The sequence below is a fragment of the Camellia sinensis genome, chromosome 13 (assembly GCF_055761805.1).
Source record: "Camellia sinensis isolate YWXY chromosome 13, ASM5576180v1, whole genome shotgun sequence".
NCBI classification, from domain to species: domain Eukaryota; kingdom Viridiplantae; phylum Streptophyta; class Magnoliopsida; order Ericales; family Theaceae; genus Camellia; species Camellia sinensis.
This window is the reverse complement of record NC_138973.1, coordinates 152,956,418-152,979,912: the sequence shown is the minus strand read 5'-3', so window position 1 is coordinate 152,979,912 and position 23,495 is coordinate 152,956,418. Positions and strand designations below refer to the sequence as shown.

Genomic DNA, 23,495 nt, shown 5'->3' with positions numbered 1-23,495 from the left:
GACAGTTTACAGAGTCTTGTCGGACCCATAAAGGAGCTAACCGGAATCAATGTCGGGACAGTTTACAGAGTCTTGTCGGACCCTTAAAAAAACTAACCGGTATCAAATGTCGGGACAGTTTATAGAGTCTTGTCGGACCCTTAAAAGTTGCACCCTCAAAAGGTGTGCCCAATTTTTCAAAAAGCGTGCCATCAAAAGGCGTGCCCAATTTATCAAAAGGTGTGCCATAAAAAGGCGTGCCAGTTTGTCGGGCGGCAAGAGGCGCGCGATGCGCGTGGCTGGCCCTGGCTATTTAAAACAAGGTTGAGGCGAAGGCTGTGCATACGAGTCTGAAACCTCTGAACGCTCGGAGAGCTTGTCTCTGCAAATCTTGAAACACCCGGAAACCAACCCTTCTCTGAAACACTTAGCAACTCAAAAACATGGCCTCTTCTTCCCGTCCAGTTACCCAGAACCTGCTCACGCTCTTTCCAGAACTGAACGAGCCCACAAGAGAAATAACTGGTGCGGTGGCCAGTGAACCGCAACCAAACACCTCTGGTTTTGCTCCATTGAACTTTCCGATGCGGTCGGTGGAGCAAAAAATGGCGATGCAAACTGATATTGAGGCTAATCAGTATACTTTGAAGGCATGTGTGGAAAGCATGACGGCGGTCACAAATTTGTCGAACCGGCTGCAGAGTAGGACAAATGAAGTGCAGCATTTAAACTCCCAGCTGTCTCTGCTCCAACGCATGTATAAGGATGCGCGAGCAGAGATAAGCGTGCTAAGGGCAGAAAACAAGGAGCTGAAGCGGAAGGCCACCGTGATGTTCCGATTTGGAGGGCCACCATATGCTGTAGTGGAGGAGCAGGGAGGAGGCAACTTGCTTGGGGGTCTAGGAAGCACGGAGGCAACACCGTCAAGGGCCGCACAGGACGGAGGCAAGAAGAAGAGACCGGCGGCAGAGTAGGTCGGTGGGTGGCCGTCTGCAGAAAAGAAAACAAAGCTGTTGTTGTTGTGATGTGTTGTGTATTTTTTTTTTGTTTTTTTTGTTTTTTTTTTTTTTTTTGTTTTTTTTTTTTTTTTTTTTGTGTAAAATGTGAATCGGGGTTGATCCCGATATGAATAAAAGATGGTTTGGTGTGCAAAGCGATATGGTATGAATGAAATTTAAAAAAGAGTAAAAAATAATGTAAAAGAAAAATAAAGAAAGAAATAATAAGAATAACTTGGAAATCAAAATGAAAGATAGGGGAAATATTCACGTGGGTGCTTGGCCCATTTTTTTTTTGTTTTTTTTTTTTTTTTTTTTTTTGTTTTTTTTTTTTTGATTAAAATAATAATAATAATAAGAATAACAAGAATATATGAAGGAAAGCATGGGTGTGCAAATCGTGTGTTGCGTTGTCTTTTTAAAAAGAGGGATTAAAATAAAAAAAAAGAAAAGAAAAGGAAGGTTAGTGGGGAACATCAGTGTGTGAAAAGAAGTATTATCATCATTTTAGGCATATGCGGACCATTAGCCATCATCATGGGTTGTGTAAAACCCCATTAATTTTGAAGATCCAGACTTGTGTTCTGAAAGTGCACATTCCCTGTGACGGTTGTAAGCTCAGGCTCAAGGTCTGAACAGCCTTGCTGCCAATGTCCCAAAAGCAGTGGTTCTTTGCCAAGTGGAGAAAGCCAAGGAAGACATGCTTAATAAGTTGTACAGTTCAGTCAGCTCTCAAAGTATGGCAAGGATTGAAGAGTTGCTGATGGAGGACCAAAATGTAAAGCGCAAGAGGGAGCGTTGTCAGAAACAATCTTCTCTTCTTTCAAAGCTCACCAGGCAACTTAGTATTCATGACAATCGGGCAGCTGCAGCCTCCAGCATGCTGGATAGTGGTGGATCAGAAAGCAGTCCAAGAACCAGTGGACCCGGTGAGGATTGGAGATCTGCATTTGATGCGGCAGCAAATGGTCCCTCCGACTCATCTAGGTTTGGGTCGAATGGTCACAGTCGCCGGTACAGTGATCCCGACCAAAATGGTGACGTAAGCTCAACGTCAGGCAGCAACTTCAGTTCCTCCTCGGTCGGTGGCTCGGCGCCGACTAGGCCGACTCGGCTGAGCAAAGCCTCGAGCTCATTGCTCGTGATCTTTCCATCAGCGTCTTTATCGATCATCTTGAAGGTTTGAACGAACTCGAAGCAGATTTCGGACCAATCGCATGAGATCTCCGATGATTTCGAAGGCAAAACGCTAGTCGAAGTCTCCTTTTTGGGTTCGGATTTGCGGTGGTGGAGCGGCCCGGAGGTTGAGGACTCAGAGGAGGAGGAACCGGAGCTGAACGATAACGGGTCGGATCGTGAGACCGACCAGCTCTTCTTTGACCTGAAGAGTCTTTTTGGGTTGATGTTGGTAACTAGCTTCATAGTTCCAAATCAAATGGGAAATAAAAAAATGCGAGAGAGAGTGTTGCAAAGACAAACACAGGGGGTTATGTGTAGAGGTCCGGCGGGCGGCCAAGGCGAGGCTGCCGCCCGCCGGTGAAACAGAATGAATAGGTTCTTAACCTTGCTCTGATACCATATAAAAATTTATGTATTATTGATATGTTGAATTGATTGATTACAAGATTGTTATATTACAATTCCTATACAATCTATATATAGAAGAAAATGTGGTAGTAGGTGTAGTGGAGGTGATAGTGGGTTAGGTGAAGTGGAGTGTGTGGTGAAGTGGAGGTAGGTGAAGTGGAGTGTGTAGTGGAGTAGGTGAAGGTAAAGATGGGAAATTCTAACAAGGACTGTTTTCAGCCAATGCATTTATACATTTCCCCAGGGAAGTAAGAGAAAGATTAATAAACTTAGCCTCTTCAATCAAGCGGCCTTCACTGCCTGCACAAATAAAAATAAGCATTAAGTACTGAAAAATAATATATTAGATAAAAGCAAATCACCATTCTACCATACAAAGACTCAACTCAATGCTCAATAGAGCACATTGCTATTTTATCATTTCAGTGGGTAAAAATAAGGATTAGAATCTTATACTATTAACCCACATGAAGATAAATTTGAGCACTTCGAAGTAAACAAATGGGAGGGGAAAAAACAAGCAAGAGATAGAGAGAGAAGAACAACAGTGGCAGAAATGGCAGTTTGAAATTCAAGGAGTATTTCAGATATGTGGTATGACAACAAACCATATTTGTCTAATCTCTCAGATCCAGCAAGATCCACTATCAGCAGCTTGCTTTTTCGTACAGTAGGAATGCCATGACCATAAGATAAATCTCTTTTACTGTCTTTTTCATGAAAAGGAGCATCATTGTCCTCCTCATGGACAGCTCTCCGAACATGAACCTATTGGAACAGTGGAAGGGGAGAGAGAGAGAAAAAAAGCAGATATGGAAAGTAATAAGTTTCAAGAACAGTCATAAAGTATGTTGATTATACTCTATAAACTTAAGGATTAAATCAAGAAATTAGAATCTGACATGAGCCCATAAGAATTGCATGACTACGAGAAGACCCTGTGTTCATCTTTGTATTTGCTGCATGACGGTTTGCCTCACCAGTTTGAAGTAGTTGAAAAAAGTGATCAAGATCTCGAATTTTAACTACCACTGCACCAGGCAATGTCACTTCTCCAGTCTTGGGGTCCTCAACAATTGGGAAATTAATCTTCTCTGGTGCAAGTAAATATTGTATATATTCCAGATACAACTGGTACAGAAACAAAATGCATGCTTTATTATGGAAAATCAAATTGATACAGGTTATGAAAGAAAGAACATGAATAGGTTTCAAACTACATAAACAATCTGATGACAAGTTAAGCTCTAAAGAAAACATTTTTTGCTTATGGGCTCATTTCTAGATATTGAAGATGAAAGTAAGAGACAGTATTAAGCAATTTTTGCTTTATTTTCACGGTTACAAAAGTAATGAGGTTAGTTCCACATAATATTAGTGAGTTGAAAATTTAAATTGACTAATGAAATCCATTTTTAACACCTTTACGTTTGTTTATAAATAAAAGGTCAGCTTTTGTTTTTTATAATTTTTTATTTTTAACTAGCATGAAGTGTATCACCTCTTAGTGTTTTTTTCGCCTTTTGTCCTCGTTTGGCAGGTGAGTTGGATTTAAATTGTGTCTAAAAAAAGATAAAACAACACTGTTGCGTAGCTTGAATTCGAGTTTGGCCCGAATAGCTCAAAATTCATCTTGTTGGTCGTCCGACGAGAAGGCCGACAACCGCAATCAACAAGGTGACAACCGCGGTAGACAAGTGTTCCACCTAATCATTTGAGTGGTCATCCGGCTGGTTGTCCGGTAAACACCAATTCGGGCCATTCGAGCCCCTCCCTTTTCGAGCTACAAGGCATTTTTTAAGATAAAATAATCTAAATAACTTAATAAGATAAAATATTATATCCAAATCAAAATCATTTCATTTTTTTCTCACAAAAAAATTTAAAAAAAAAAAACAAAAAAGTCAAAAATTCTTCCTAAACGGAACTAGGTTAAATTAGCTAAAAAAACTAAAAAGTTGGGATCAAAAAGTTCTTCCCAAATGAACATTTTCTTTTTATATCAGAAAAAAGACATTCTATAGGGCATCGTAGCATCTGTAAGCCTTGACTCTGGGATAGCTAGTTGACAACCAAATTTAACCCAATCTATAGGAAAGAATTTACTACTGGGATAACAATGGATCTCGTTCAACTCCCACAATAAGAGGCAAAGTTACGATCAAAGTATAGTACATTTATCTTGCGAAGTTCTTGTCCCTCAGGATTTGAACCGTGCTCTTATGTGTAAAAGGCTAGTGCGTTGTCCATGCTATCACCACCCTGGTAGTCTATTTTAAGTCCACTTGATTCATGATTTTGTGGGCGCAATATTAGAATTTGTTTAAATTATAATTTTCTTTTTTAAAAATTAGGTAGTTTATTTCTAATATACATTTTTAAAAGTAAATATGATTTAAACATGTCATTATTCATCTATGATAAATTTAATTTTTAAATAAATAATCTATTAAAGTCATTAAAAATAAACTGTTCAAATTAATAGATTTATAATGGACTGAACAAGAAGTTACAATTCAAATAATTGAGGGGAGAGAAAAACATACCATGTAAAATTTATCATATTTTTTTAGAAAAATATTGAGATGTATCACATAGCATATAAGCAACATAATAAATAAATAATATCCTCAAAAAAAAAATAAATAAATAATAAATAATTGATGAAATAATTAAATAATATATAATCACCAAGGATCCTCTAGAGTATTTTTTTCTTAAAGTTTCCTAAAGTGGTATATTATGTGATTGAAATTTAATGTTGAAAAATTGATGTGACTTGTCATTAAATCTCAACCACACAATGCACCACTCTATGAAACTTTAGGGAAAAAAAACTCTAGAGGATTCTTGCTCATATATAATAGCTCTTTTGTAAATAAGTTGAGTGAGAAAAAAATAAAGAATTGAGATTTTCTCTAATACTGTGTTTGGTTGAGGAATTTGATGAGGGATATGGAAAAAGAAATAGAAAAGGTAAGTGAAATGTAAAGATTTGATGAAGGATTGGAAAGAAAAATAGAAAAGGTAAGTGAAATGTAAAGATTTGATGAAGGATTGGAAAGAAAAATAGAAAAGGTAGATGAAATGTAAATAAAATATATCTATATTTTACCTAATTTCACACACCTTTTCTCTTTCTCTTTCTAAAGTCCTCTCCAAATCTCCCAACCAAACACAATGCAAGTAAACAGTAAGAAAACACTAAAAATGAATAAATAAAATAAAATAAAAAGAATCATGCTGCCTGAGTTGAATTTGCCCAAGTTATTAGTGAGACGACAATATTAGTAAAAACATTTTAACCAATAAATTACATCCACATATTCATGTCTACACCAATAAATAGTTACAAACTAAAATTTTAAAGAAAAACTATAAATTATGTTTTACAAAACATGGATTCTAGCTAAATAGTTTTTGTAGCATAAATATATGTCATAAGAAAAGTAGTTCTGTATGTGAATTGACTTTTTCTTTTTGGAGCAAATCATAGGCACAGGCCTTCTTTATGTGCCATTCAAACCATGGGCACCGGGAGCTCGTCCACTTTCCACCTCCATGGTACAATCTCTTTTGGGTGCTCAGAATCATTCGCTCAAGTGAGACAGCATTCTTAAGCAAATAAATAGCAAGCTCCATCTCATTCGATCTCCCCAAGAAACCGTGTACTTCAACCTCTTTCAGGTCACAATGTACATGTTTTGAGTACTGCTGCTCTATTCTTCGACCTCTGGATCTCCCAGTGTGTAACTGCCACCAACCAAAAATATATTTATATTCTTTTATCATAAATAACCTAACCTATCACTTAACAAAACTTCATTATATCATACCAAGAGTCTAGAACAAAAACGCATACCACAACCAAAAATGCAAAGCCATAAGAACACGCAAAAACTTCAAAATATATATATATATATATATAAATATAGGCCTTACAATTCACAAAATAAATCTCAACACAACTTCCCAATACGAACCGAAAAACCATTCACCATGAAAAACATTAACGAGATGCAGGCCATGGAGCTGCAAAATCACTTAACTGTCTAGCCTTTTTGATATCTTTGTTACAGCTCCCAGAGATATCTTAACTGATGACATTTTCTCATAACAATTTGAAAAATCAGACACAAGCAAGGAACAAAACTTTGTTTTCTTTCCATCAAGTGGTTGAAACGGTTCCTTTTCCTAGCAACCAACACAAAAAAACTAGTGCAATACCGAAATTCCTGTGTTTCCATTAAAAAGGCAATGAAACAATGAGTCCTTTCACCACCTACTATGAATATCCAACAATAATTATTTCTATTTGCCGCTTTTTGTTAATAGAAAGGCATTTAAAAACAAAGAAAATTCTTAAATTTATTAGGAAGTAGGAAAGGAGAGAGAGGAGAAGATAAGCATGTTTAATCACTTAAAATTCTTTCTTTGTTACAACTATGCAATCCTGAATTATGCACCTTCTCACACATCCAGATTGTATAAGAATTCTTGGATAGCATTTACTTCAGGATTGCATAGTTGTGCCCTTTATGTAAAGATATGCACAGACCTCGACAGGTTTTAGTTTGTGTTTCTAAATATTTCCATATGTTTCCAAATTCGTTTCTCATTTCATCTGTTGTTTCCAACACATGTCCATGCTAACCAAAACAACACACCAAAAACGAAATTTGATCATTGGCCAAAACATGTCCATGCTAACCATCTTAGTGTGAGAAGGAACCAACTAATCGGATAAGGAAATGTTACCTTAAGAAGAAGAACCTAATCTACTTAGGAAGGTGTCCTTGCTAGGCAAGTGTATTCCTAGATGGAAAAGAAAAATTGTAAAAGTGGAATGACACTCCTATATAAAGGCTACACCCCCAAGTGTTGAGGTATGAGTTTCTAGTTAAGAGCATTAGAGCATTCTTGAGTATTCTGGTGTTCTTCGAGGAGTTGTTGACTTGAGCATCGAAGTGTCCTCTAGCTGACGAAAAGATTGAACAAGTGCTCACCTCAATTTTGCAGATGTAGAGCTCAAGAGTATTAATTCACATCATCAACCATGTGGTCCAATTTTTACCCACAATTTGGCACCATCTGTGAGAAACGAGGACAAGATGTACCAAAGCTCAACACGAAGGCCAATGGGGCTAAGAATGGAAAGTAGCTATCACAGATGCAAGAAGTGCCGCACCACGACCGTGCCCTCGAGGTCCTCACTGGATAGGTCGAGAAGATAAGTCTCCATGCTCAAGAAGAGCAAAGCTCATCCGAGCAATACTCACTAGAAGAATACCCAAGATTGCCGTATCTAAGGTCAAGTTCACTGAAATCCATTGTAAAAAGATAAAAGCCGCAGCATGAGAGCAATGAGAATATAGAGTAACGACGATTACAGAAGTTGGAGCATATAGGCTCAATAATTTGGAAGGCAATTGTTTGTGTAAATTGTTGTCTTGGGGCAAGGCCCTGAAGTAATGGTATTCTCAGTCGAGATAGGTGAGAAGAAAAAGCCCAGTTCGGGAAAGAACACATGTTTGGGTGCACTTCCAGGGCTCAATTGGTGTGAGGGCAGGTTGTGGTCAACTTGAATGTATCGAAGAAATGTCCCTTGCAAAGGCAAGAAGCTGATAAAAAGCCTCGTCGAGGTTAGTAGGACCACAAGCAAGGTTCACTCAAGGTATCCATAATAGCTTTTAGAGTGAAGTACTCACATAAGCTAAGTAACTTGAGGTCTGGGACACAGCCGACAAAAATGCTCACAGTGGTGGGCATAAAGTAATCCAGCCGAGGTGATATGCTCTCACATTAGTGGTGTCCTCATGGTTGATGGCAACCTCTGAGTCGCGACAATCTAATCAGGAAAGTATCTTGGATAGGGAATACTTGCTGGGCAAGTGTATTCCTAAATGGAAAAGGAAACATTTAGAAGCAGGATGGCATTCCTATATAAAGGCTACACCTCCAAGGATCAAGGCATGAGGTTTTTGGTTATGATCATTAGAGCATTGTTGACCATTTTGGTTGAGCAACAGAGTGCCCTCTGGTCAACGACACAATCAGGCAGGTACCTCGATTTACAGGTGCAGAAACATAGGAGTACTCATTCACGTTAGCAAGCTCATTTCTCAAACCTCAGGAAACAATTTTTCCTTCATCAACCATGTGGTCTATTCTTTTACCAACACATCAAGGATTCCCTCAACTTCATTCCAATTTCAATTTGGGACTTCAGGTCCCCTACTGTAGTCTTCTCCCTACAAGAACATGGTACATAGTATTTGCTCCAATTTACATGAATATAACACAAACACAATCTCAAATAAGAGGTGCATCACACCAACTAATTTATAATACTCCAATATTGTGCATCCAAGGGAATATTCATGGCGTGACATATACCTAAGGGCAAAGGCGACTCAAACTTATTTGAGACCCCCAAGGCGAAAAATCTAATTGGGGCCCTTCATAATTTTTTGTGCAGTTTTTTTTTATTTTTTAATACTAGTTTTTATTTTCTAATACAATAATTTTTTATTTAGAAGTCATAGCAATATCTCTAACCTTCATAATCAAAATAATTTTTATAAGCAAGTCTTTTGTCTTGAATGAGATAACGAAAGAAGTGTAAATGTAATGATGAGACTCTTTTTGAATCCAATGAGAGGTATTGGTCAATATGCAATATGCAACCCTCATATTGTCTCCATTAAATATACTAACAAAATACAATGATGAAACTAATTTTGTTGTTTAAATGCCAAAAGTGCCCTTGATATCATTGTAACCAAACATACCCATCTCATAACTTCACACTACAATCAAACACCCAATACCCCCTCTGGCCCCACTGCCTCTTCCCTCTCCATTACTCTTTCCCGCTAAACTGCGAATACCCAACCTCGTAAATCTCTTCTTTATTTTTTTCCCTCTAAAATGCATTTAATCTTTCTCCTCTCTCTCAAATGCATTTTCTCTCTCTCAAATCGTTCTCACAGATTCAACATCAAATTACTTATATATACATGTATATTGCTACTATATATATAAATATATTTACACTTACATTTATATATAGATAGATTAGCACAGATGCATAGCACTGTTGCTTTTGATTTAATTAACAGAAAAGTTTCTTTGCAAAATTCACAATAGCTTGGTGCAAAGTTTCAATCACCGCAACCATTGCAATTCCCAGTTCCCACAACCTTCTCTGTGAAATCCTAACACCACCACCACCACCCCAAGGCTTACCTATCACTATATCAGCATCACAGATGCCACTGTAAAAGCAAATAAACCACCCATTCACCAAACCCAATATCCATTCTTCTCCACCAATCACTCATGCCTCAATAATAAAAGGCCTATCATGGTTTTAATAAATAGACCAATAATCCACAAGGAGAAATATAGAGAGAGGGAAAAGAGGGTTCGTATACGTACATGTGTGGTGGTTGCAACAGTGGGAGGCTAGAGCTTGCGGTGTATAAAGTCCAATTCACACATCAACCGTGATGGTGGGGCTAGTTTTGGGCTTGCGGTGGTGGTGCACCACATCCAGTTTTCACCAACTATAGGAAGTGGTAGTGGTGGGTTGTTGATTGCAATGGGTTGTGATTTTGTGGCGAAATAACCTGATTATGGCAGTGTAGATAGGTATTAGGCCCCGTTTGTTTTGGGGTATGGAGGGAGAGATGGGATTAGGATAGAGGTGAGACTCATTTAATGTTGTGTTTGTTTGTAGATTTGAGAAAGGGATTGAGATGGAAGAGCGGATTAAGTTGGGTCTTGGAAGAGGGATTGGGATGGAGGAGGTGGAGGTGGAGGTGGAGATGGAGATGGTATTAGAAAAATAGTCCGCCGGACTAGAAATTTTTTATTTATTTATTTTTTTTTTGCATGTTGAGCATTTTTTTTTTTTTTTGAACATTAATGTTTAATTTTTTGTATTTTTTTGTTAAGTAAAAATCATTGTTTTATTTTTTTTATTTTTTATTTTTTAAAATTTTTTACATGTTGGGCATTTTTTTTTTGACATTAATGTTTAATGTTTTTGTATTTTTTTATTTTTTTTATTATTTTATATTTATTTTATACAAAAATAATTTAACAATCCCTACACTAACAACTATCATCAAAAACAAGAAGATGATGTTTGGATGTGTGGATGATGTTTGGATGTGTGGGTAGGATGTTTAAGTTAGAAGTGTTTGGTTACAAGGATTAAAAAATAGGTTAACAAACAGGGCTAAATGTGTAAAATCACAACCATTGTCAATAATTGTTTCTTGACAACTCTGACAAGGAAGGCAGTGTAATTTCAAAAACTCCAAGGGAGGTCCATCTAATTGTTAGAAACCTTAAGGGAGGTTTGTGTAATTAGCCCAAAAAAAAAATTAACATTGGCTTCAAAAACAAAATTTTCATGTAGCAAGCATTCTCTAGAATTTCTGTTAGATTCGAACCTATAGCTTATGGTAGAACTACAATCAATATTTTGTTTCTTACATTTATGCCCAGTAGACAAGGAGTTGGTGAGTCCATTGTACCTGGATACATAACGGATGGTATAATAGTGGCTGACTCCATCCACCCAAGCCGCACTCGAATGTATGCCAAGTGGACAAGGCCTTACATGACTGTTTGGTGCTTTAGATAGATTTATCCTACTATCAGTTCTCATTGCTACCCTTTTCCTAGACCTACTTTCTTTGACAAAAACCAACAGAAAGTAAAACTCTCAAACAAGTGCCTGCTGTCAGCTCTTTTTTTTTTTCACTAGTTTCAATTTATTATCAGCATATCTCATTTCTTAATGTATTTTCTCACCTTTAGGCACAAGTGAGTGGATCCCATGTACATTTATTAACGTGGGTCCCATTGCATTGTGTCTAAGAGTGTGAGAAAATAGGATAAGATATGGGATTATGTACCGGATTACTCTCAAAAAACACCTTAGCAATTGTGAAAGTGAATGCACACCTTAATTGTAGGAAACTCCTACTTGAGTGACGTTTCTTACCAAGACACACGATTCTGCGCTCCCGAGTAAGAAACTCACACCCATCGAGGAAAAAAATCGCTCCCATCTAAAATAGAACCTCTTAAGCATACAAATCTTGGGAAAATAAAAATAATAATAAATGAATAAATAAATAAATAAAAACTAAATTTATGTATACTTAACAAAGACAATTTATAGTAGACATCAATCTCTAATAATAATTCATATTTTAACAAGTATATTACAACTAAACAAAAAACATAATTATTATAATATATTTATATATTTAATATATACACGCTCCCATGGGCGCTTCCAACCTTAGAAACTTCTATATACCCTCGCTCTCGCTCCTGTCCCCATCCCCGCTTCTTGCAACTAAGATGCACACATATGCACAAATGCACACAAGGGAGGGAAGTGAGTTGTTTGAAGTGATACATTGATATGAAAAATTGAATGGCTAATAAAGACCTGCAAGGAACAAAATGGGTTTCCAGAGTGAAGGCTAACAAAAAAATCTAAAATAAGAACAAAAAATTTGATATATTGATGAAAATACCTACAAAATCAGTTTTTCCCTGTCCTATTTGAAGTACAATCTTTGAATTCACTATGCAAAAACACATATATAGTACCACTGTGTTAAATCATCACCAGAGACAGATACGCAAGTCCCCTAAGGTATTATTTGTCCTTGAACTCGGACTGCATTTAATTTGGAGGTCAAATTTGTATTTTTTTTTAAAAAATAATACATTGGTAATAAGGATATTTTCTATACTTGCATGATGGTACAAATCATTTTAAACATGAAAGTGTTCTCAAACTCTCTTAATAAGATGTTCTTCACTGCTACCTATTAAACATGCAAGTTATTTTTGTGGTTTTTATGACAATATATCAGTCTTGATAATGAAAGAGTTCCCAGATGACCCAACTAAAATTATGGCAAAGACTAGGTATGTTATCTGAGAAACATTAGCATGGACTCTCTATTCCCATTAAAAAAAAAATAATGATAGCAAATAGTGTATCACCAAAATACGGTAAAGACAAGATAATTTAACTGAGAAGCACTATCATGGACCTTCTACTCCCCTCAAAAATAATAATAATAACAAATAGTGCATTCCTGACTATAAATGGTCAGACATTTTGATCAAGTTAACCAGACCATATTATAATACATTCCCTATATGTCTCATTAAAAAGCACTATTTGGTCAAACACTGCTCAATTCTATTCAATTCCCTCTGCTATTGTTTGTCTCTAAATCAGTGAGAGAATTAGGGTTTAACTTTTGATTTTGCAGTTGTTTCTAGAAATTTGAATAAAGGAGAAACAGCAATTCAGGGTTTTGTCATTTTGTTACTGCTTTCTTTGGTAGCCATATCACTTGACCTCAATTCTTTGAAATTTCCTCAGATATTTTCTCTTTCCCTCAAGTAAATTGGCACGGTATCAAAGTTTAGAAGCCCTAGACACTGCTCTATCATAATATGGGGGGAAGAGAACAGCCAATTAGAATCATAGAAACGGGCTTTTGGTAGATTCAACCTATCCATCACTAGGGGCGAAGACACTCCTATAGTTATTAGGGGTAATTGCCGGTCTCCATGGAAATTGATAGGTGCCTAAATGCACACATTTAGTCCCCCTAAACTACGCTTGTTAAGTCCATAATTGTTATTTTTTCCTTATTCTAATGGATTTGTGTGTTGTGTAGATTAATTGGGCTCTTGTGATGAAAATGAGAAGAAATGGTAATATTAAAGGACCACAAGGTGAGGCCATGTTAGAATTTACCATCACCTACCACCACTACCACCTCACCTACTCCACTAAACCTAACCCACTACACCACTACCACCTCACCTACTCCACTAAACCTAACCCACTACACCACTATCACCATCCACTACACACCATCCACTACACCTACATCTATATAAGGAACCATTTGTAATAGACAAAAAATAACATCAATATATCAATCAATAATACAATTCTCTATTTCTCTTTATACATCATTTTTTTACATGGTATCAGAGCAAGGTTGAGAAGCTAGTAATTCTGTTTCACCGGCGGGCGGCAGCCTCGCCTTGGCCGCCCGCCGGACCTCTACACATACCGTTCAGTTCAGTTCAATTCAATTCCAGTCCGACAGAAGTAGCAAATAAAAATAAAAAAAAAAATCAACAATGGCAATGGCGTCCGAGAGCAACAGTCGGAGAAGACGGGTCGTACCTGACCGAATTCCTGCTGAAGAAAGGGTACGAGGTCCACGGCCTGATCCGAAGGTCGTCGAACTTCAACACCCAGCGAATCAACCACATCTACATCGACCCCCACAACTCCCACAAGGCCCTCTTGAAGCTCCACTACGCCGACCTCTCCGACGCCTCCTCTCTCCGCCGCTAGCTCGCCACTATCCTCCCCGACGAGGTCTACAAGCTCGCCGCCCAGTCCCACGTCGCCGTCTCCTTCGAGAACGTCTCACTTCTTCTGGCATCATTTTCGTCTCTCGATGATTTCGGCCGGAAAACGACAGTTGATTTGCTGTCCATCGCCGGATTTCGGCCTTGCTGACTCTGCGTCGTCGACGTTAGGGTTTTTTGAAGTTGCCAGTGTCTGATCGGAGTGGCAAGAGTTACAACCTTCAAATATTCACCAGCCGGACCACCGTTTTTTGAAGGCGAAAATTACCATTTTTGGAGCACTCAAATGAGAACCTTTTTCATCTCCACAGATCTGTGGGATTTGGTTGAAAATAGCTATGAAAATGAGAACCTTTTTCAGCCACTATCTCTCTCTCTCTCTCTAAACATGGAGCTAGTTCCATATTCAGACCCCAAATCAACCTCAGCTTCTTCAAATTCGGCAGCATAGAAAATATTATATAAATAAATATATATAATATATCTACTAAACACAACTCTGTGCCATACCGAGCATACTTCGCACTTCATCATTTCCACACGTCTATCTCATCTTTTGAGGCCAATAGGTAGACTTATACATAACCCACGTGCCTACCTTTAGGCAGTAGCAAGCTGTACCAACTATATATAAATATAGTAAAGCAAAACCAGCCCATAGAATTGAAAACCACTCTTATTTGAATTTTTCCTTTTTTTATTTTTTTTCTTTTCTTTTGCCTTTTCCCACATGCCATGTCTCTCAACCTTTTGCAAAGTTATTATTTTTTTTTTTTTCTTCTTCTTATCCTCATATTTATCCTTTTCGTTTTTCATATATATATATATATATATTTAACCAAAAAAAAAAAAAAAAAAACAACAAAAAACAACAAAAAACAAAACATATATATATATATATTTCACAAAACCTTTTATTCATGTCGAGGCTCCCCCGATCACCATTTTACACCAAAAAAAAAAAAAAAAAAAAAAAAAAAAAAAAAACAAACCAACAAACAAAAAAAAAAAAAAAAACAAAACACCCACACCCACAGTGGGATTTTTCTTCTCTACTCTGCTGCAGGTCTCTTCTTCTTGCCTCCGTCCTGGACGACCCTTGCCGTTGTTGCCTCCGTGTTTCCCACTCCACTGGGCATGATCACTACTCCCTGCTCCTCCCCTGCAGCATATGGCGGACCTCCAAATCGGAACATCACGGTGGCCTTCCGCTTCAGCTCCTTGTTTTCAGCCCTTAGCACGCTTATCTCTGCTCGCGCATCCTTATACATGCGTTGGAGCAGAGCCAGCTGGGAGTTTACCTGCTGCACCTCATTTGCCCTACTCTGCAGCCGGTTCGACAAGTTTGTCACCGCAGTCATGGTTTCCACACATGACTTCAGTGTATACTGATTGGCTTCCACATCCGACTGCACTGCCATTTTTTGCTCCACAGACCGCATCGGAAAGTTCAACGGAGCAAAACCAGAGGTGTTTGGTTGAGGTTCACAGGCCACCGCACCAGTTATCTCTCTTGTTGACTCATTGAGGTCGGGAAAGAGAGTGAGCAGACTACGGGAAGAAGAGGCTATGTTCTGGGTAGCTGAACGGGAAGAAGAAGCCATGTTTTTTGGGTTGCTGAGTGTTTCAGAGCAGGGTTGGTTACAGAATGTTACAGAGAACGAAGAGGTTTCAACTAGTTTGTTATGCTTCCAAGCCTCAGACTTCGCTTTGGTTTATAAAGACAGAGACAACAAGGCCGACACGCGCTCTGTCAATCACGTGCATCGCCGCGTGTCAGGCGCCCCTTTTGATGGCTCGACACTTTCTGTCGGGCACGTCTTTTGATGAAGTGGGCGCACCTTTTGATGGCGCGCCTTTTGATGGCACGCCTTTTTATGGATTGGGCACGCCTTTTGTTGGCACGCCTTTTGAAAAATTGGGCACACCTTTTGAAGGTGCGACTTTTTAGGAGTCCGACAAGACTCTGTAAACTGTCCCGACATTGATTCCGGTTAGCTCCTTTATGGGTCCGACAAGACTCTGTAAACTGTCCCGACATAGATTCCGGTTAGTTTCTACAAGGGTCCGACAAGACTCTGTAAACTGTCCCGACATTGATTCCGGTTAGTTGCTACAAGGGTCCAGCAAGACTCCGTAAACTGTCACAACAACTGTCACAACATTGTCTGCTACAACGGTCCGACATGACCCCATAAACTGTCTTCTACATCGGTCTGACACCACCATACAGTGTCCTCTACCACGTTATGACACCCCCATACAGTGTCATCTACAACGTTATGACACCACCATACAGTGTCCTCTACAACGTTATGACACCACCATACAGTGTCTTCACCAACGGTCTGACACGACCATACAGTGTCTCCTATCCTTTTTTTTTTTATGTATTTTCTTGTTTTGTTCCTCTCTTCAAACTCAAGTTGGTTAGTTTCTATCCTCCTTGAGTTTGCGGGGGGCTGTTAGAATTTACCATCACCTACCACCACTACCACCTCACCTACTCCACTAAACCTAACCCACTACACCACTACCACCTCACCTACTCCACTAAACCTAACCCACTACACCACTATCACCATCCACTACACACCATCCACTACACCTACATCTATATAAGGAACCATTTGTAATAGACAAAAAATAACATCAATATATCAATCAATAATACAATTCTCTATTTCTCTTTATACATCATTTTTTTACAGGCCAAGCAAAGCAAGATGGAAAGAGCTCAATGTTGAGGTGAGCCCGGGCTCAAGTTGTAGTGTGCTCGGGCGCACAAGAAGTTGAGTACTATCCGAGTGAGCCCGGCGCAAGCCATGGTGAGCTTGGGCGCACATGAGTGAAGCTACTATCCAAGTAAGCCCGAGAGCAAGTCGCGGTGAGCCCGGGCACACGACGCGTAGGAAGTCCGAAAAATATAATTCTCATGCTTGTTTTGAGCCCAATCAAACCCTAATTAAGAGGGAACTATAAAAGGATGACTTAGGCTTAAAAAAATGGAGTTCTTCACATATTGAAAGACGGCACAATAGGCAAGAGGGAGGCAACGCAAGGTTCCAAGGATGGAGTTCTCCACATCCATGGCGTTCTTCACCTTCTCCATGGGCAACTAATGTTCTTCCTTAGGGTGTAGATGAAACCCTAGCCAAGTAACCTTATTTTGTGTATTTGCTTTTGGGATGATTGATTATTAACACAATAATTGTATAATTTTGAGATAATTTTCTACTCAATTGAATTTATTCTTCCAATCTTGTTTGATGGATTTAATTTCTGTGATTTTAAATTATACAATAGTAATCTTTGTGCATGTATTTAAGAGTTAAGATAATTCATGCCTCGAGAAGACGAGACGTGCTACAACCCTAGTTTAGTGTAGACGTTTCTTGCCAATCTAAGATGAGTTATACCTAATTCTTAAATTCATGAATCCTCTTGAAGACACTGTTACGGCTGGCTGCCACAACGGGTCACTATTATATTAAGCAATCAATTCCCGAAATTGATAAAATGATTATCGTTATGAAGCTAGAGGTGGATTCGAATCCCCAAGTCTTTTTATATTGAATTACCCATTTAAATTTTATTTTTAATTAGTTTTCATCTTTCACTTCATCAAACCTCATTCTCTCGAATTAATTTAAAAAGAGATTTCCAAGATTTAAAACAACTTAGCCGTTTGTCCTCGAGCATCGACATCCAAACTCGAAACTATTCTATTTGAATTGGGGTTTAAGCTCAGTTCAATATTTTATTATTTATTTTTGGTGTGCAAAACGATCCATCAGAAATCTATCTCCCAGTTGCTTCCACTTGTATTCAGATTTTTTTTCTCTAAAAGTGGGTAATGGAGAGAGTGTTCGATTCAAGGAGGATGTTTGGGTGGGTAATTCCTCTTTTGATGGGACATTTCCACAATTATTTCGTGTGGCTTGTCCTCATAATGCTTCCACCGCTTCTTTAGTTTGCTCTAATTTGGCACCGATTTTGTCGAATTTCAATTTCATAAGAAATCTTAATGATCGGGAAATTGTTGAGTTGGCATCATTGTTGTCCTTACTTCATGAAGTCTCATTGTCTCCAAATGTGTCTGATAAGCGGGTTTGGTCAATTCACTCCCTTGGTGACTTTTTAAGCAAATCTTTATTTGACAAAATCAACGATAAACCCACGGTTCCTCCTTCTACTCACAAAAGAATCTAGAAAGCAACAGTGCCTCTTAAAGTGAAGATTTTTATGTGGTCTTTGGCACATGGTAGAATCATGACTAATGATGCCTTTCAAAAAAGGAGGCCTAATCGCTATCTTTGTCCTCAATGGTGTATCATGTGTAGGCAAAGTGGGGAATCCTTTGAGCATTTGTTCTTACACTGTCACATGGCCTTGAATCTTTGGCATCAACTCTTTTGTTTGGTTGATACTTTGGGTTATGCCAGGCACTTATGTTCAATTGATTTTAACTGATTTTTGTGGATTTCGAGGTAAAACAGAGCAAAAGTGTTGTGATTTTATGGCATTGTCAATCTTTTGGGTCATTAGGTTGGAAGGAACGCAAGGACCTTTGAGGACAAGTTTGAAGACACGGAGTCATTGTGGGATAGAGTGTGTTACTCAGCTTCATTCTAGGCCTCCATTTCGCCAGTGTTTAAAGGGATTCTACGTTTATTGATATCGAGGGATTGCACACCTATTTGTGATGTATAGTTTGTTTATCTTTGGTTACTATTGTGTATATTCATTTTGAGAGGACTCCTTGTCCTCATTATGTACTTCTTGTTAATCTATAAAATTTTCCTTTTGTTGTTGATCCAAAAAAAGAAAGAATGAGAGAACAAAGAGACGGAAAGACGAGGCTAGGATTTCAGTAATGAAACAATATAAAAAACTCCAACAATTTTAATGTAAAAATATTTTTTATAAACTCAACACAACTAACTCCAAAATATCACAGATAATATTTTTTTAATGTTTGACTAGCCAAAATCACCAAAACTAAAATAGCTAATTTGATTGTTAGTTTTAAATTTTGGGGATTTACTCACTATTTTATTTTGGCTAAAAAATAAAAATAGCCAGTTTGATGGAGATGCTCTCAATAATGTTCATCAGAAGCATGCCACTGCTTTTAAATCTATGTTTTGCCTAAGAGAAATAACAAACAAAAGAAATTATGGAACCCTCAACAAATTACCAAATTCAACTAAAGGCAGCATAATGAAAGATTACCACAACCAAAATAACTATGTCAACAAGAACAGTATGTAGATAAACCAACCAACCACCAACCTAATCAATAAAACTAATGCTCCATTTGCATGGTCAGAAAATTGTTTTCTGCGTTTTCTAGCGTTTAGTACAATGAAAAACAGAAGTCAACAAAACACTCTTTCCGTGATCAACAGAAAACAAGCCTATGGCGCTGTTTGGGATTCCGAGAATTAGGCTATTATAGCCTCATTTGATTTTTTAGCCCAAAAGCAACACTGTGCATGGATTTTCAAAAAAAAAAAAAAACGAAAATAGGCTGCTGCCGGACAGTGTAGGCACTGTCACAGCCGGACAGTGTGCCCCTTTATATCAATTTTAAAAAATAAAAAGCTTGGGATAAATCTGTTATTTTAAATTTAAACATCATTTCAACACACTTTTCAATACAATAACTCAACTAAAAAATCATCTCATCTTCCCAAACACAAAAACTAAAATAGCCACTAAAATAGCCAAATAGCCTACTAAAATAGCCACTTCCCAAATGAGGCCTATATGAGAGGAAGATGATTTCCACTTTTAAAATGAGGAAAACGTTTTCCGAACTTAAGTATTACCAATGCCACAAAACTACCACCACCACCACCACCTCCATTGCTCACCCTCCCCTCAACACCAACACCACCACTACCTCCACCCCACCACCACCACCACCACCACTCCACCTCTGCCTCCATTATCACCACCCCACAACCACTAATACAATCATTAGTACATTAGTGTCAAGAACCCAACCAAACATAGGGAGACATTTTTTCTGAAAATGTTTTTCGTAGAAAAATGTTTTCCATTGAAAAATGTTTTTTGTTTAAACAAATGGAGCGTAAGTCACAGTAAAAATACAAGTACAAAGGCCCATATTTGTTGCATTTTACTAGGATAAATGAACCAATAAGAAAATGAACAATATATCAAAGGTAACATGATTAATAGAAAATTGCTAAAAAAATGTGAAACTGTTACTGCAGTTGTAGGAATTTGTATTCAATTCACTACACCATAACAATATCAAATTTTATCCTCATAAGAATGATTCTAAAGACTCACCGACAAATGGAGCTTCTGCAGAAGAGGAGACGCATTTAAGAGCAAAGTAAGAGAGAGAAGGTTAAAGTCTGATGATACCATAACAAACAACTCCAATTGTTTGAGAGAGTTGAATCTAGTTATCCTTGCAGGTATTGGGAGGAGCTGAAGAGAAAAGAAGACAAATTTTATATAGAAAAATATCCCATTTTCATACACAAACTGAAAAAGTACGCAATAAAGAGTAATAATTCTTTCATTTTTTCCTCACCTCATCCGTTGTCAAAACTAGTGATAGTGTTTGAAGCCAAGGAAGATCATTTGCAATTCCATTGAACATATATTGTGTGCCCCTCTCATATGCAACCATGAACCTGATATGCACTTTTTCCACCCGAGGAACATCAAGAAAAGAGAAGTTTTTCACTTCACCAATATATTCAAATGTGGTAAGACCAATAGAAGAAATCTCAAACTTCTCTACTCCATAGCATTCATGCACAATCAAAATCTTCAAATGGAGGGATGGACCATGAATGCATAAAGTTTCAGGTAGAATACTATTCTTTAGCCTCAACCATTCAAGGTTTAAACAACTAGAAAGGATACTGTTGGCACAACTTTGATTTAGAGGCACATGTTCTAAATCAAGGGATTTTAGGGAGACAAGCCTGCTTACGAGATTAGGGGTTGGCCTTAGGTTGCATGATTTTAGGCACAAATACTTTAATTGAGATGAATCACCTTAAGGAAGAAGCTGACAGGGAAAATCATATAAGTTATTACTTTGACTTTCAGGACTAGCAGAAAACTCAAGATCAAGCTTTTCAGTTTTCATTATAATTGCAAATCTGATCCACCTATCAACATAACCAGCGTGCTCGTTACCAAGACAAAAACAGATCCTGAGAGAGAGTAGCTTTTGACCATTGTATAGCTCCAAAAATTGATCAACTCCAGTTACAAACTTACTCTTATCCTCCCATGAGATATCTGAATCTCCATTTGAGTACCTTGCTTTGTAGTTGATTCCGAGCACGGTATGAAGATCAAAATCAAGATTCAACATGAATGGACAGATATATCTCCATCTTCTAGACAGTATCCTTGCCTTGACAGAATCTCTAATACTCAAAAACGAGAGAATGAAAGAGAGAATCTCATCTGGCATTTCAGTAAGACGATCAATGGGTTTGGGGTCATTGCCCTAACATATTTCAACCAAAGAACATGGATATTAGCAAATAATAAATTACATTAATGGGCACAAGTATTTTCACAATTTCTAACCACCATACAGAAACCAAAGTGGCAGAGATTGGTCTTTTTCCCTGAAGAATTATTGAGGGATTATGTTCCTTGGAGAAAACCGAGACAAAAGTAGCATTAGCAGTGTTAGCATATCTACACTTCTATTCATGCATGGTCATCTTATAACGTATAGCATCTCTATTTAGTATAGTCATTAAGGCGTTTACTTTCTAACAATGGTGAAATATCCTGTTATATGTTGTTGTATTAGTTAAGTTTCATTGCCAAGGAATGAAGGATCATTAACCACCTCCCTTTGAATCCCTTTGCAATGTCAATATAAACATTTGAACACTTATCTACGTCGTTGTTGATGGTTTCAACTTTCAACCAAGATGTAGTGCAAGCTCTAACAAAAACTGCTTGATTTGCGAAACTAATTGGCATTGCAGTGTAAATCATGTGTTTTTCTCATGAAGCATTGACAATACTCACTGTTGGGGTTGTAGTTTGACCTAGTAATGCTCTTCCATGAGACAGATAGGGAATGTATTGTAAATTGGTCTCATTAACTTGTTCAAATTGTCTGACCATTTGCAGGCAGAAATAAATTATTTGTTATTTTAATGGAAATAGTATTTCTCATATAAAAATTCTAACTCTCAACGGTAATTTGGTTGGATCATTTTCAATATTAAGACGTCAATATATTGTCCAAAAATTAGCACAAAATAACTCGCATTTTCTCCTATAATAAGGCAGCAGTTAACACTTATCCCATATAATCTGCAAAGTAGGGTCATGCTTATAATACGGACCAGTCCTATGAACCAGACTTAGGCCAAGTTTGGGAACCCTTCATTTTAGTCAAAAAGTCAAAAAATTACTAAATTACTCAAAAAGCCAACAACCCATACCAAAAAGTCAAAAATTCTCTTTTCTCTCTACTTTTTGCAATCTTTTCGTAAAAAGCCAAAAAATCATCCCAAACATACTAATTTTTTTTAGTTCATATTTTAGCTAAATAGCCAAAAAAATTACTAAATTAGCCTGTTCCCAAACGAGAACTTATTTACCAATAAAGCCAGCTCAAACTTTCAACGATTAAAAATTTACTAAAAATCAAACAAGACTCACAAACAAAAACCTAAATGTCCAAATCATTTATGACTTTTATAAATTTTTCAACATCATCAGCAGTACCAAATGATTATTTCACAAACATAAAATATAAAATATACATCTAAAAAGTCTAAAAAAATTCTCATTATCAAAACGAAAGGCAAACACGTAAAATTGTTTACTCAAGACCTATGAGTCTGGTCCAGTCCATAAGATCCGATGGTAGGACCACGAACGGAGACAGGATTTTACACTGAGGGGGGGGGCAACCAGTGCCGTCTTCATAAATTTTTATACAAAAAAAATGAACTCGGTATACATCTCACAAAATCAACATTCTTACGCATCAATACAAGAAAAAATTGAAACAAAAAACAGAGTCTGTACAGACAAGAAAAGCAAAAGCAAAAGCAAATCTTTTTTATTTTTTAATTAGAAAAAAAAAAAAAAAAACCCCCAAAAGTGAGGGGTTTTCTGTAAATGAGGTCCAAAGGGTGAGTGAGGGCAGGGGTTGCAGACTTGCAGCAGTGTGGGCATGTGGGGAGGAGAGGGAGAGAGGGTACCTTGGAGGCGACACCGGAGTGACAGGTGGATGTAGCGGACGCCTGTGGTTGGATGAGTCTGAGGGGGCGATCAACATTAGAGAGAGCCATCGAGATCTGCAGGACAGAAGCGCCGTTGGTTGAACCCTGGTTTAATGGGTAAGAAGGTTTTTTTTTTTTTTTTTTTAAATTTGAAACAGCTTAAATTCTACAACTAAACACTCATTAAATTGGTGGTGAGGCATTGTTGGTTCAACATAATAGGAAAAAC

General features: G+C 37.6%; 2 protein-coding genes across 2 annotated transcripts; both read right to left on the bottom strand.

Moving 5' to 3' along the window:
- LOC114269821 (kinesin-like protein KIN-UA) lies at positions 1-4,923 on the bottom strand. Its single transcript, XM_082903767.1, has 3 exons — positions 3,467-4,923; positions 3,173-3,332; positions 1-2,864 (listed from the first exon to the last, which is right to left on the bottom strand). The coding sequence occupies exons 1-3, from the start codon at positions 3,485-3,487 to the stop codon at positions 2,764-2,766; spliced, it is 282 nt and encodes a 93-aa protein (XP_082759893.1). The 5' UTR covers positions 3,488-4,923; the 3' UTR covers positions 1-2,763.
- A 928-nt stretch (positions 4,924-5,851) lies between these two features.
- Positions 5,852-23,495, bottom strand: LOC114310553 (uncharacterized). The gene is made up of 4 exons (XM_028256607.2): positions 23,246-23,495; positions 20,581-21,516; positions 20,331-20,474; positions 5,852-6,317 (listed from the first exon to the last, which is right to left on the bottom strand). The coding sequence occupies exons 2-4, from the start codon at positions 20,677-20,679 to the stop codon at positions 6,003-6,005; spliced, it is 558 nt and encodes a 185-aa protein (XP_028112408.2). The 5' UTR covers positions 20,680-21,516; positions 23,246-23,495; the 3' UTR covers positions 5,852-6,002.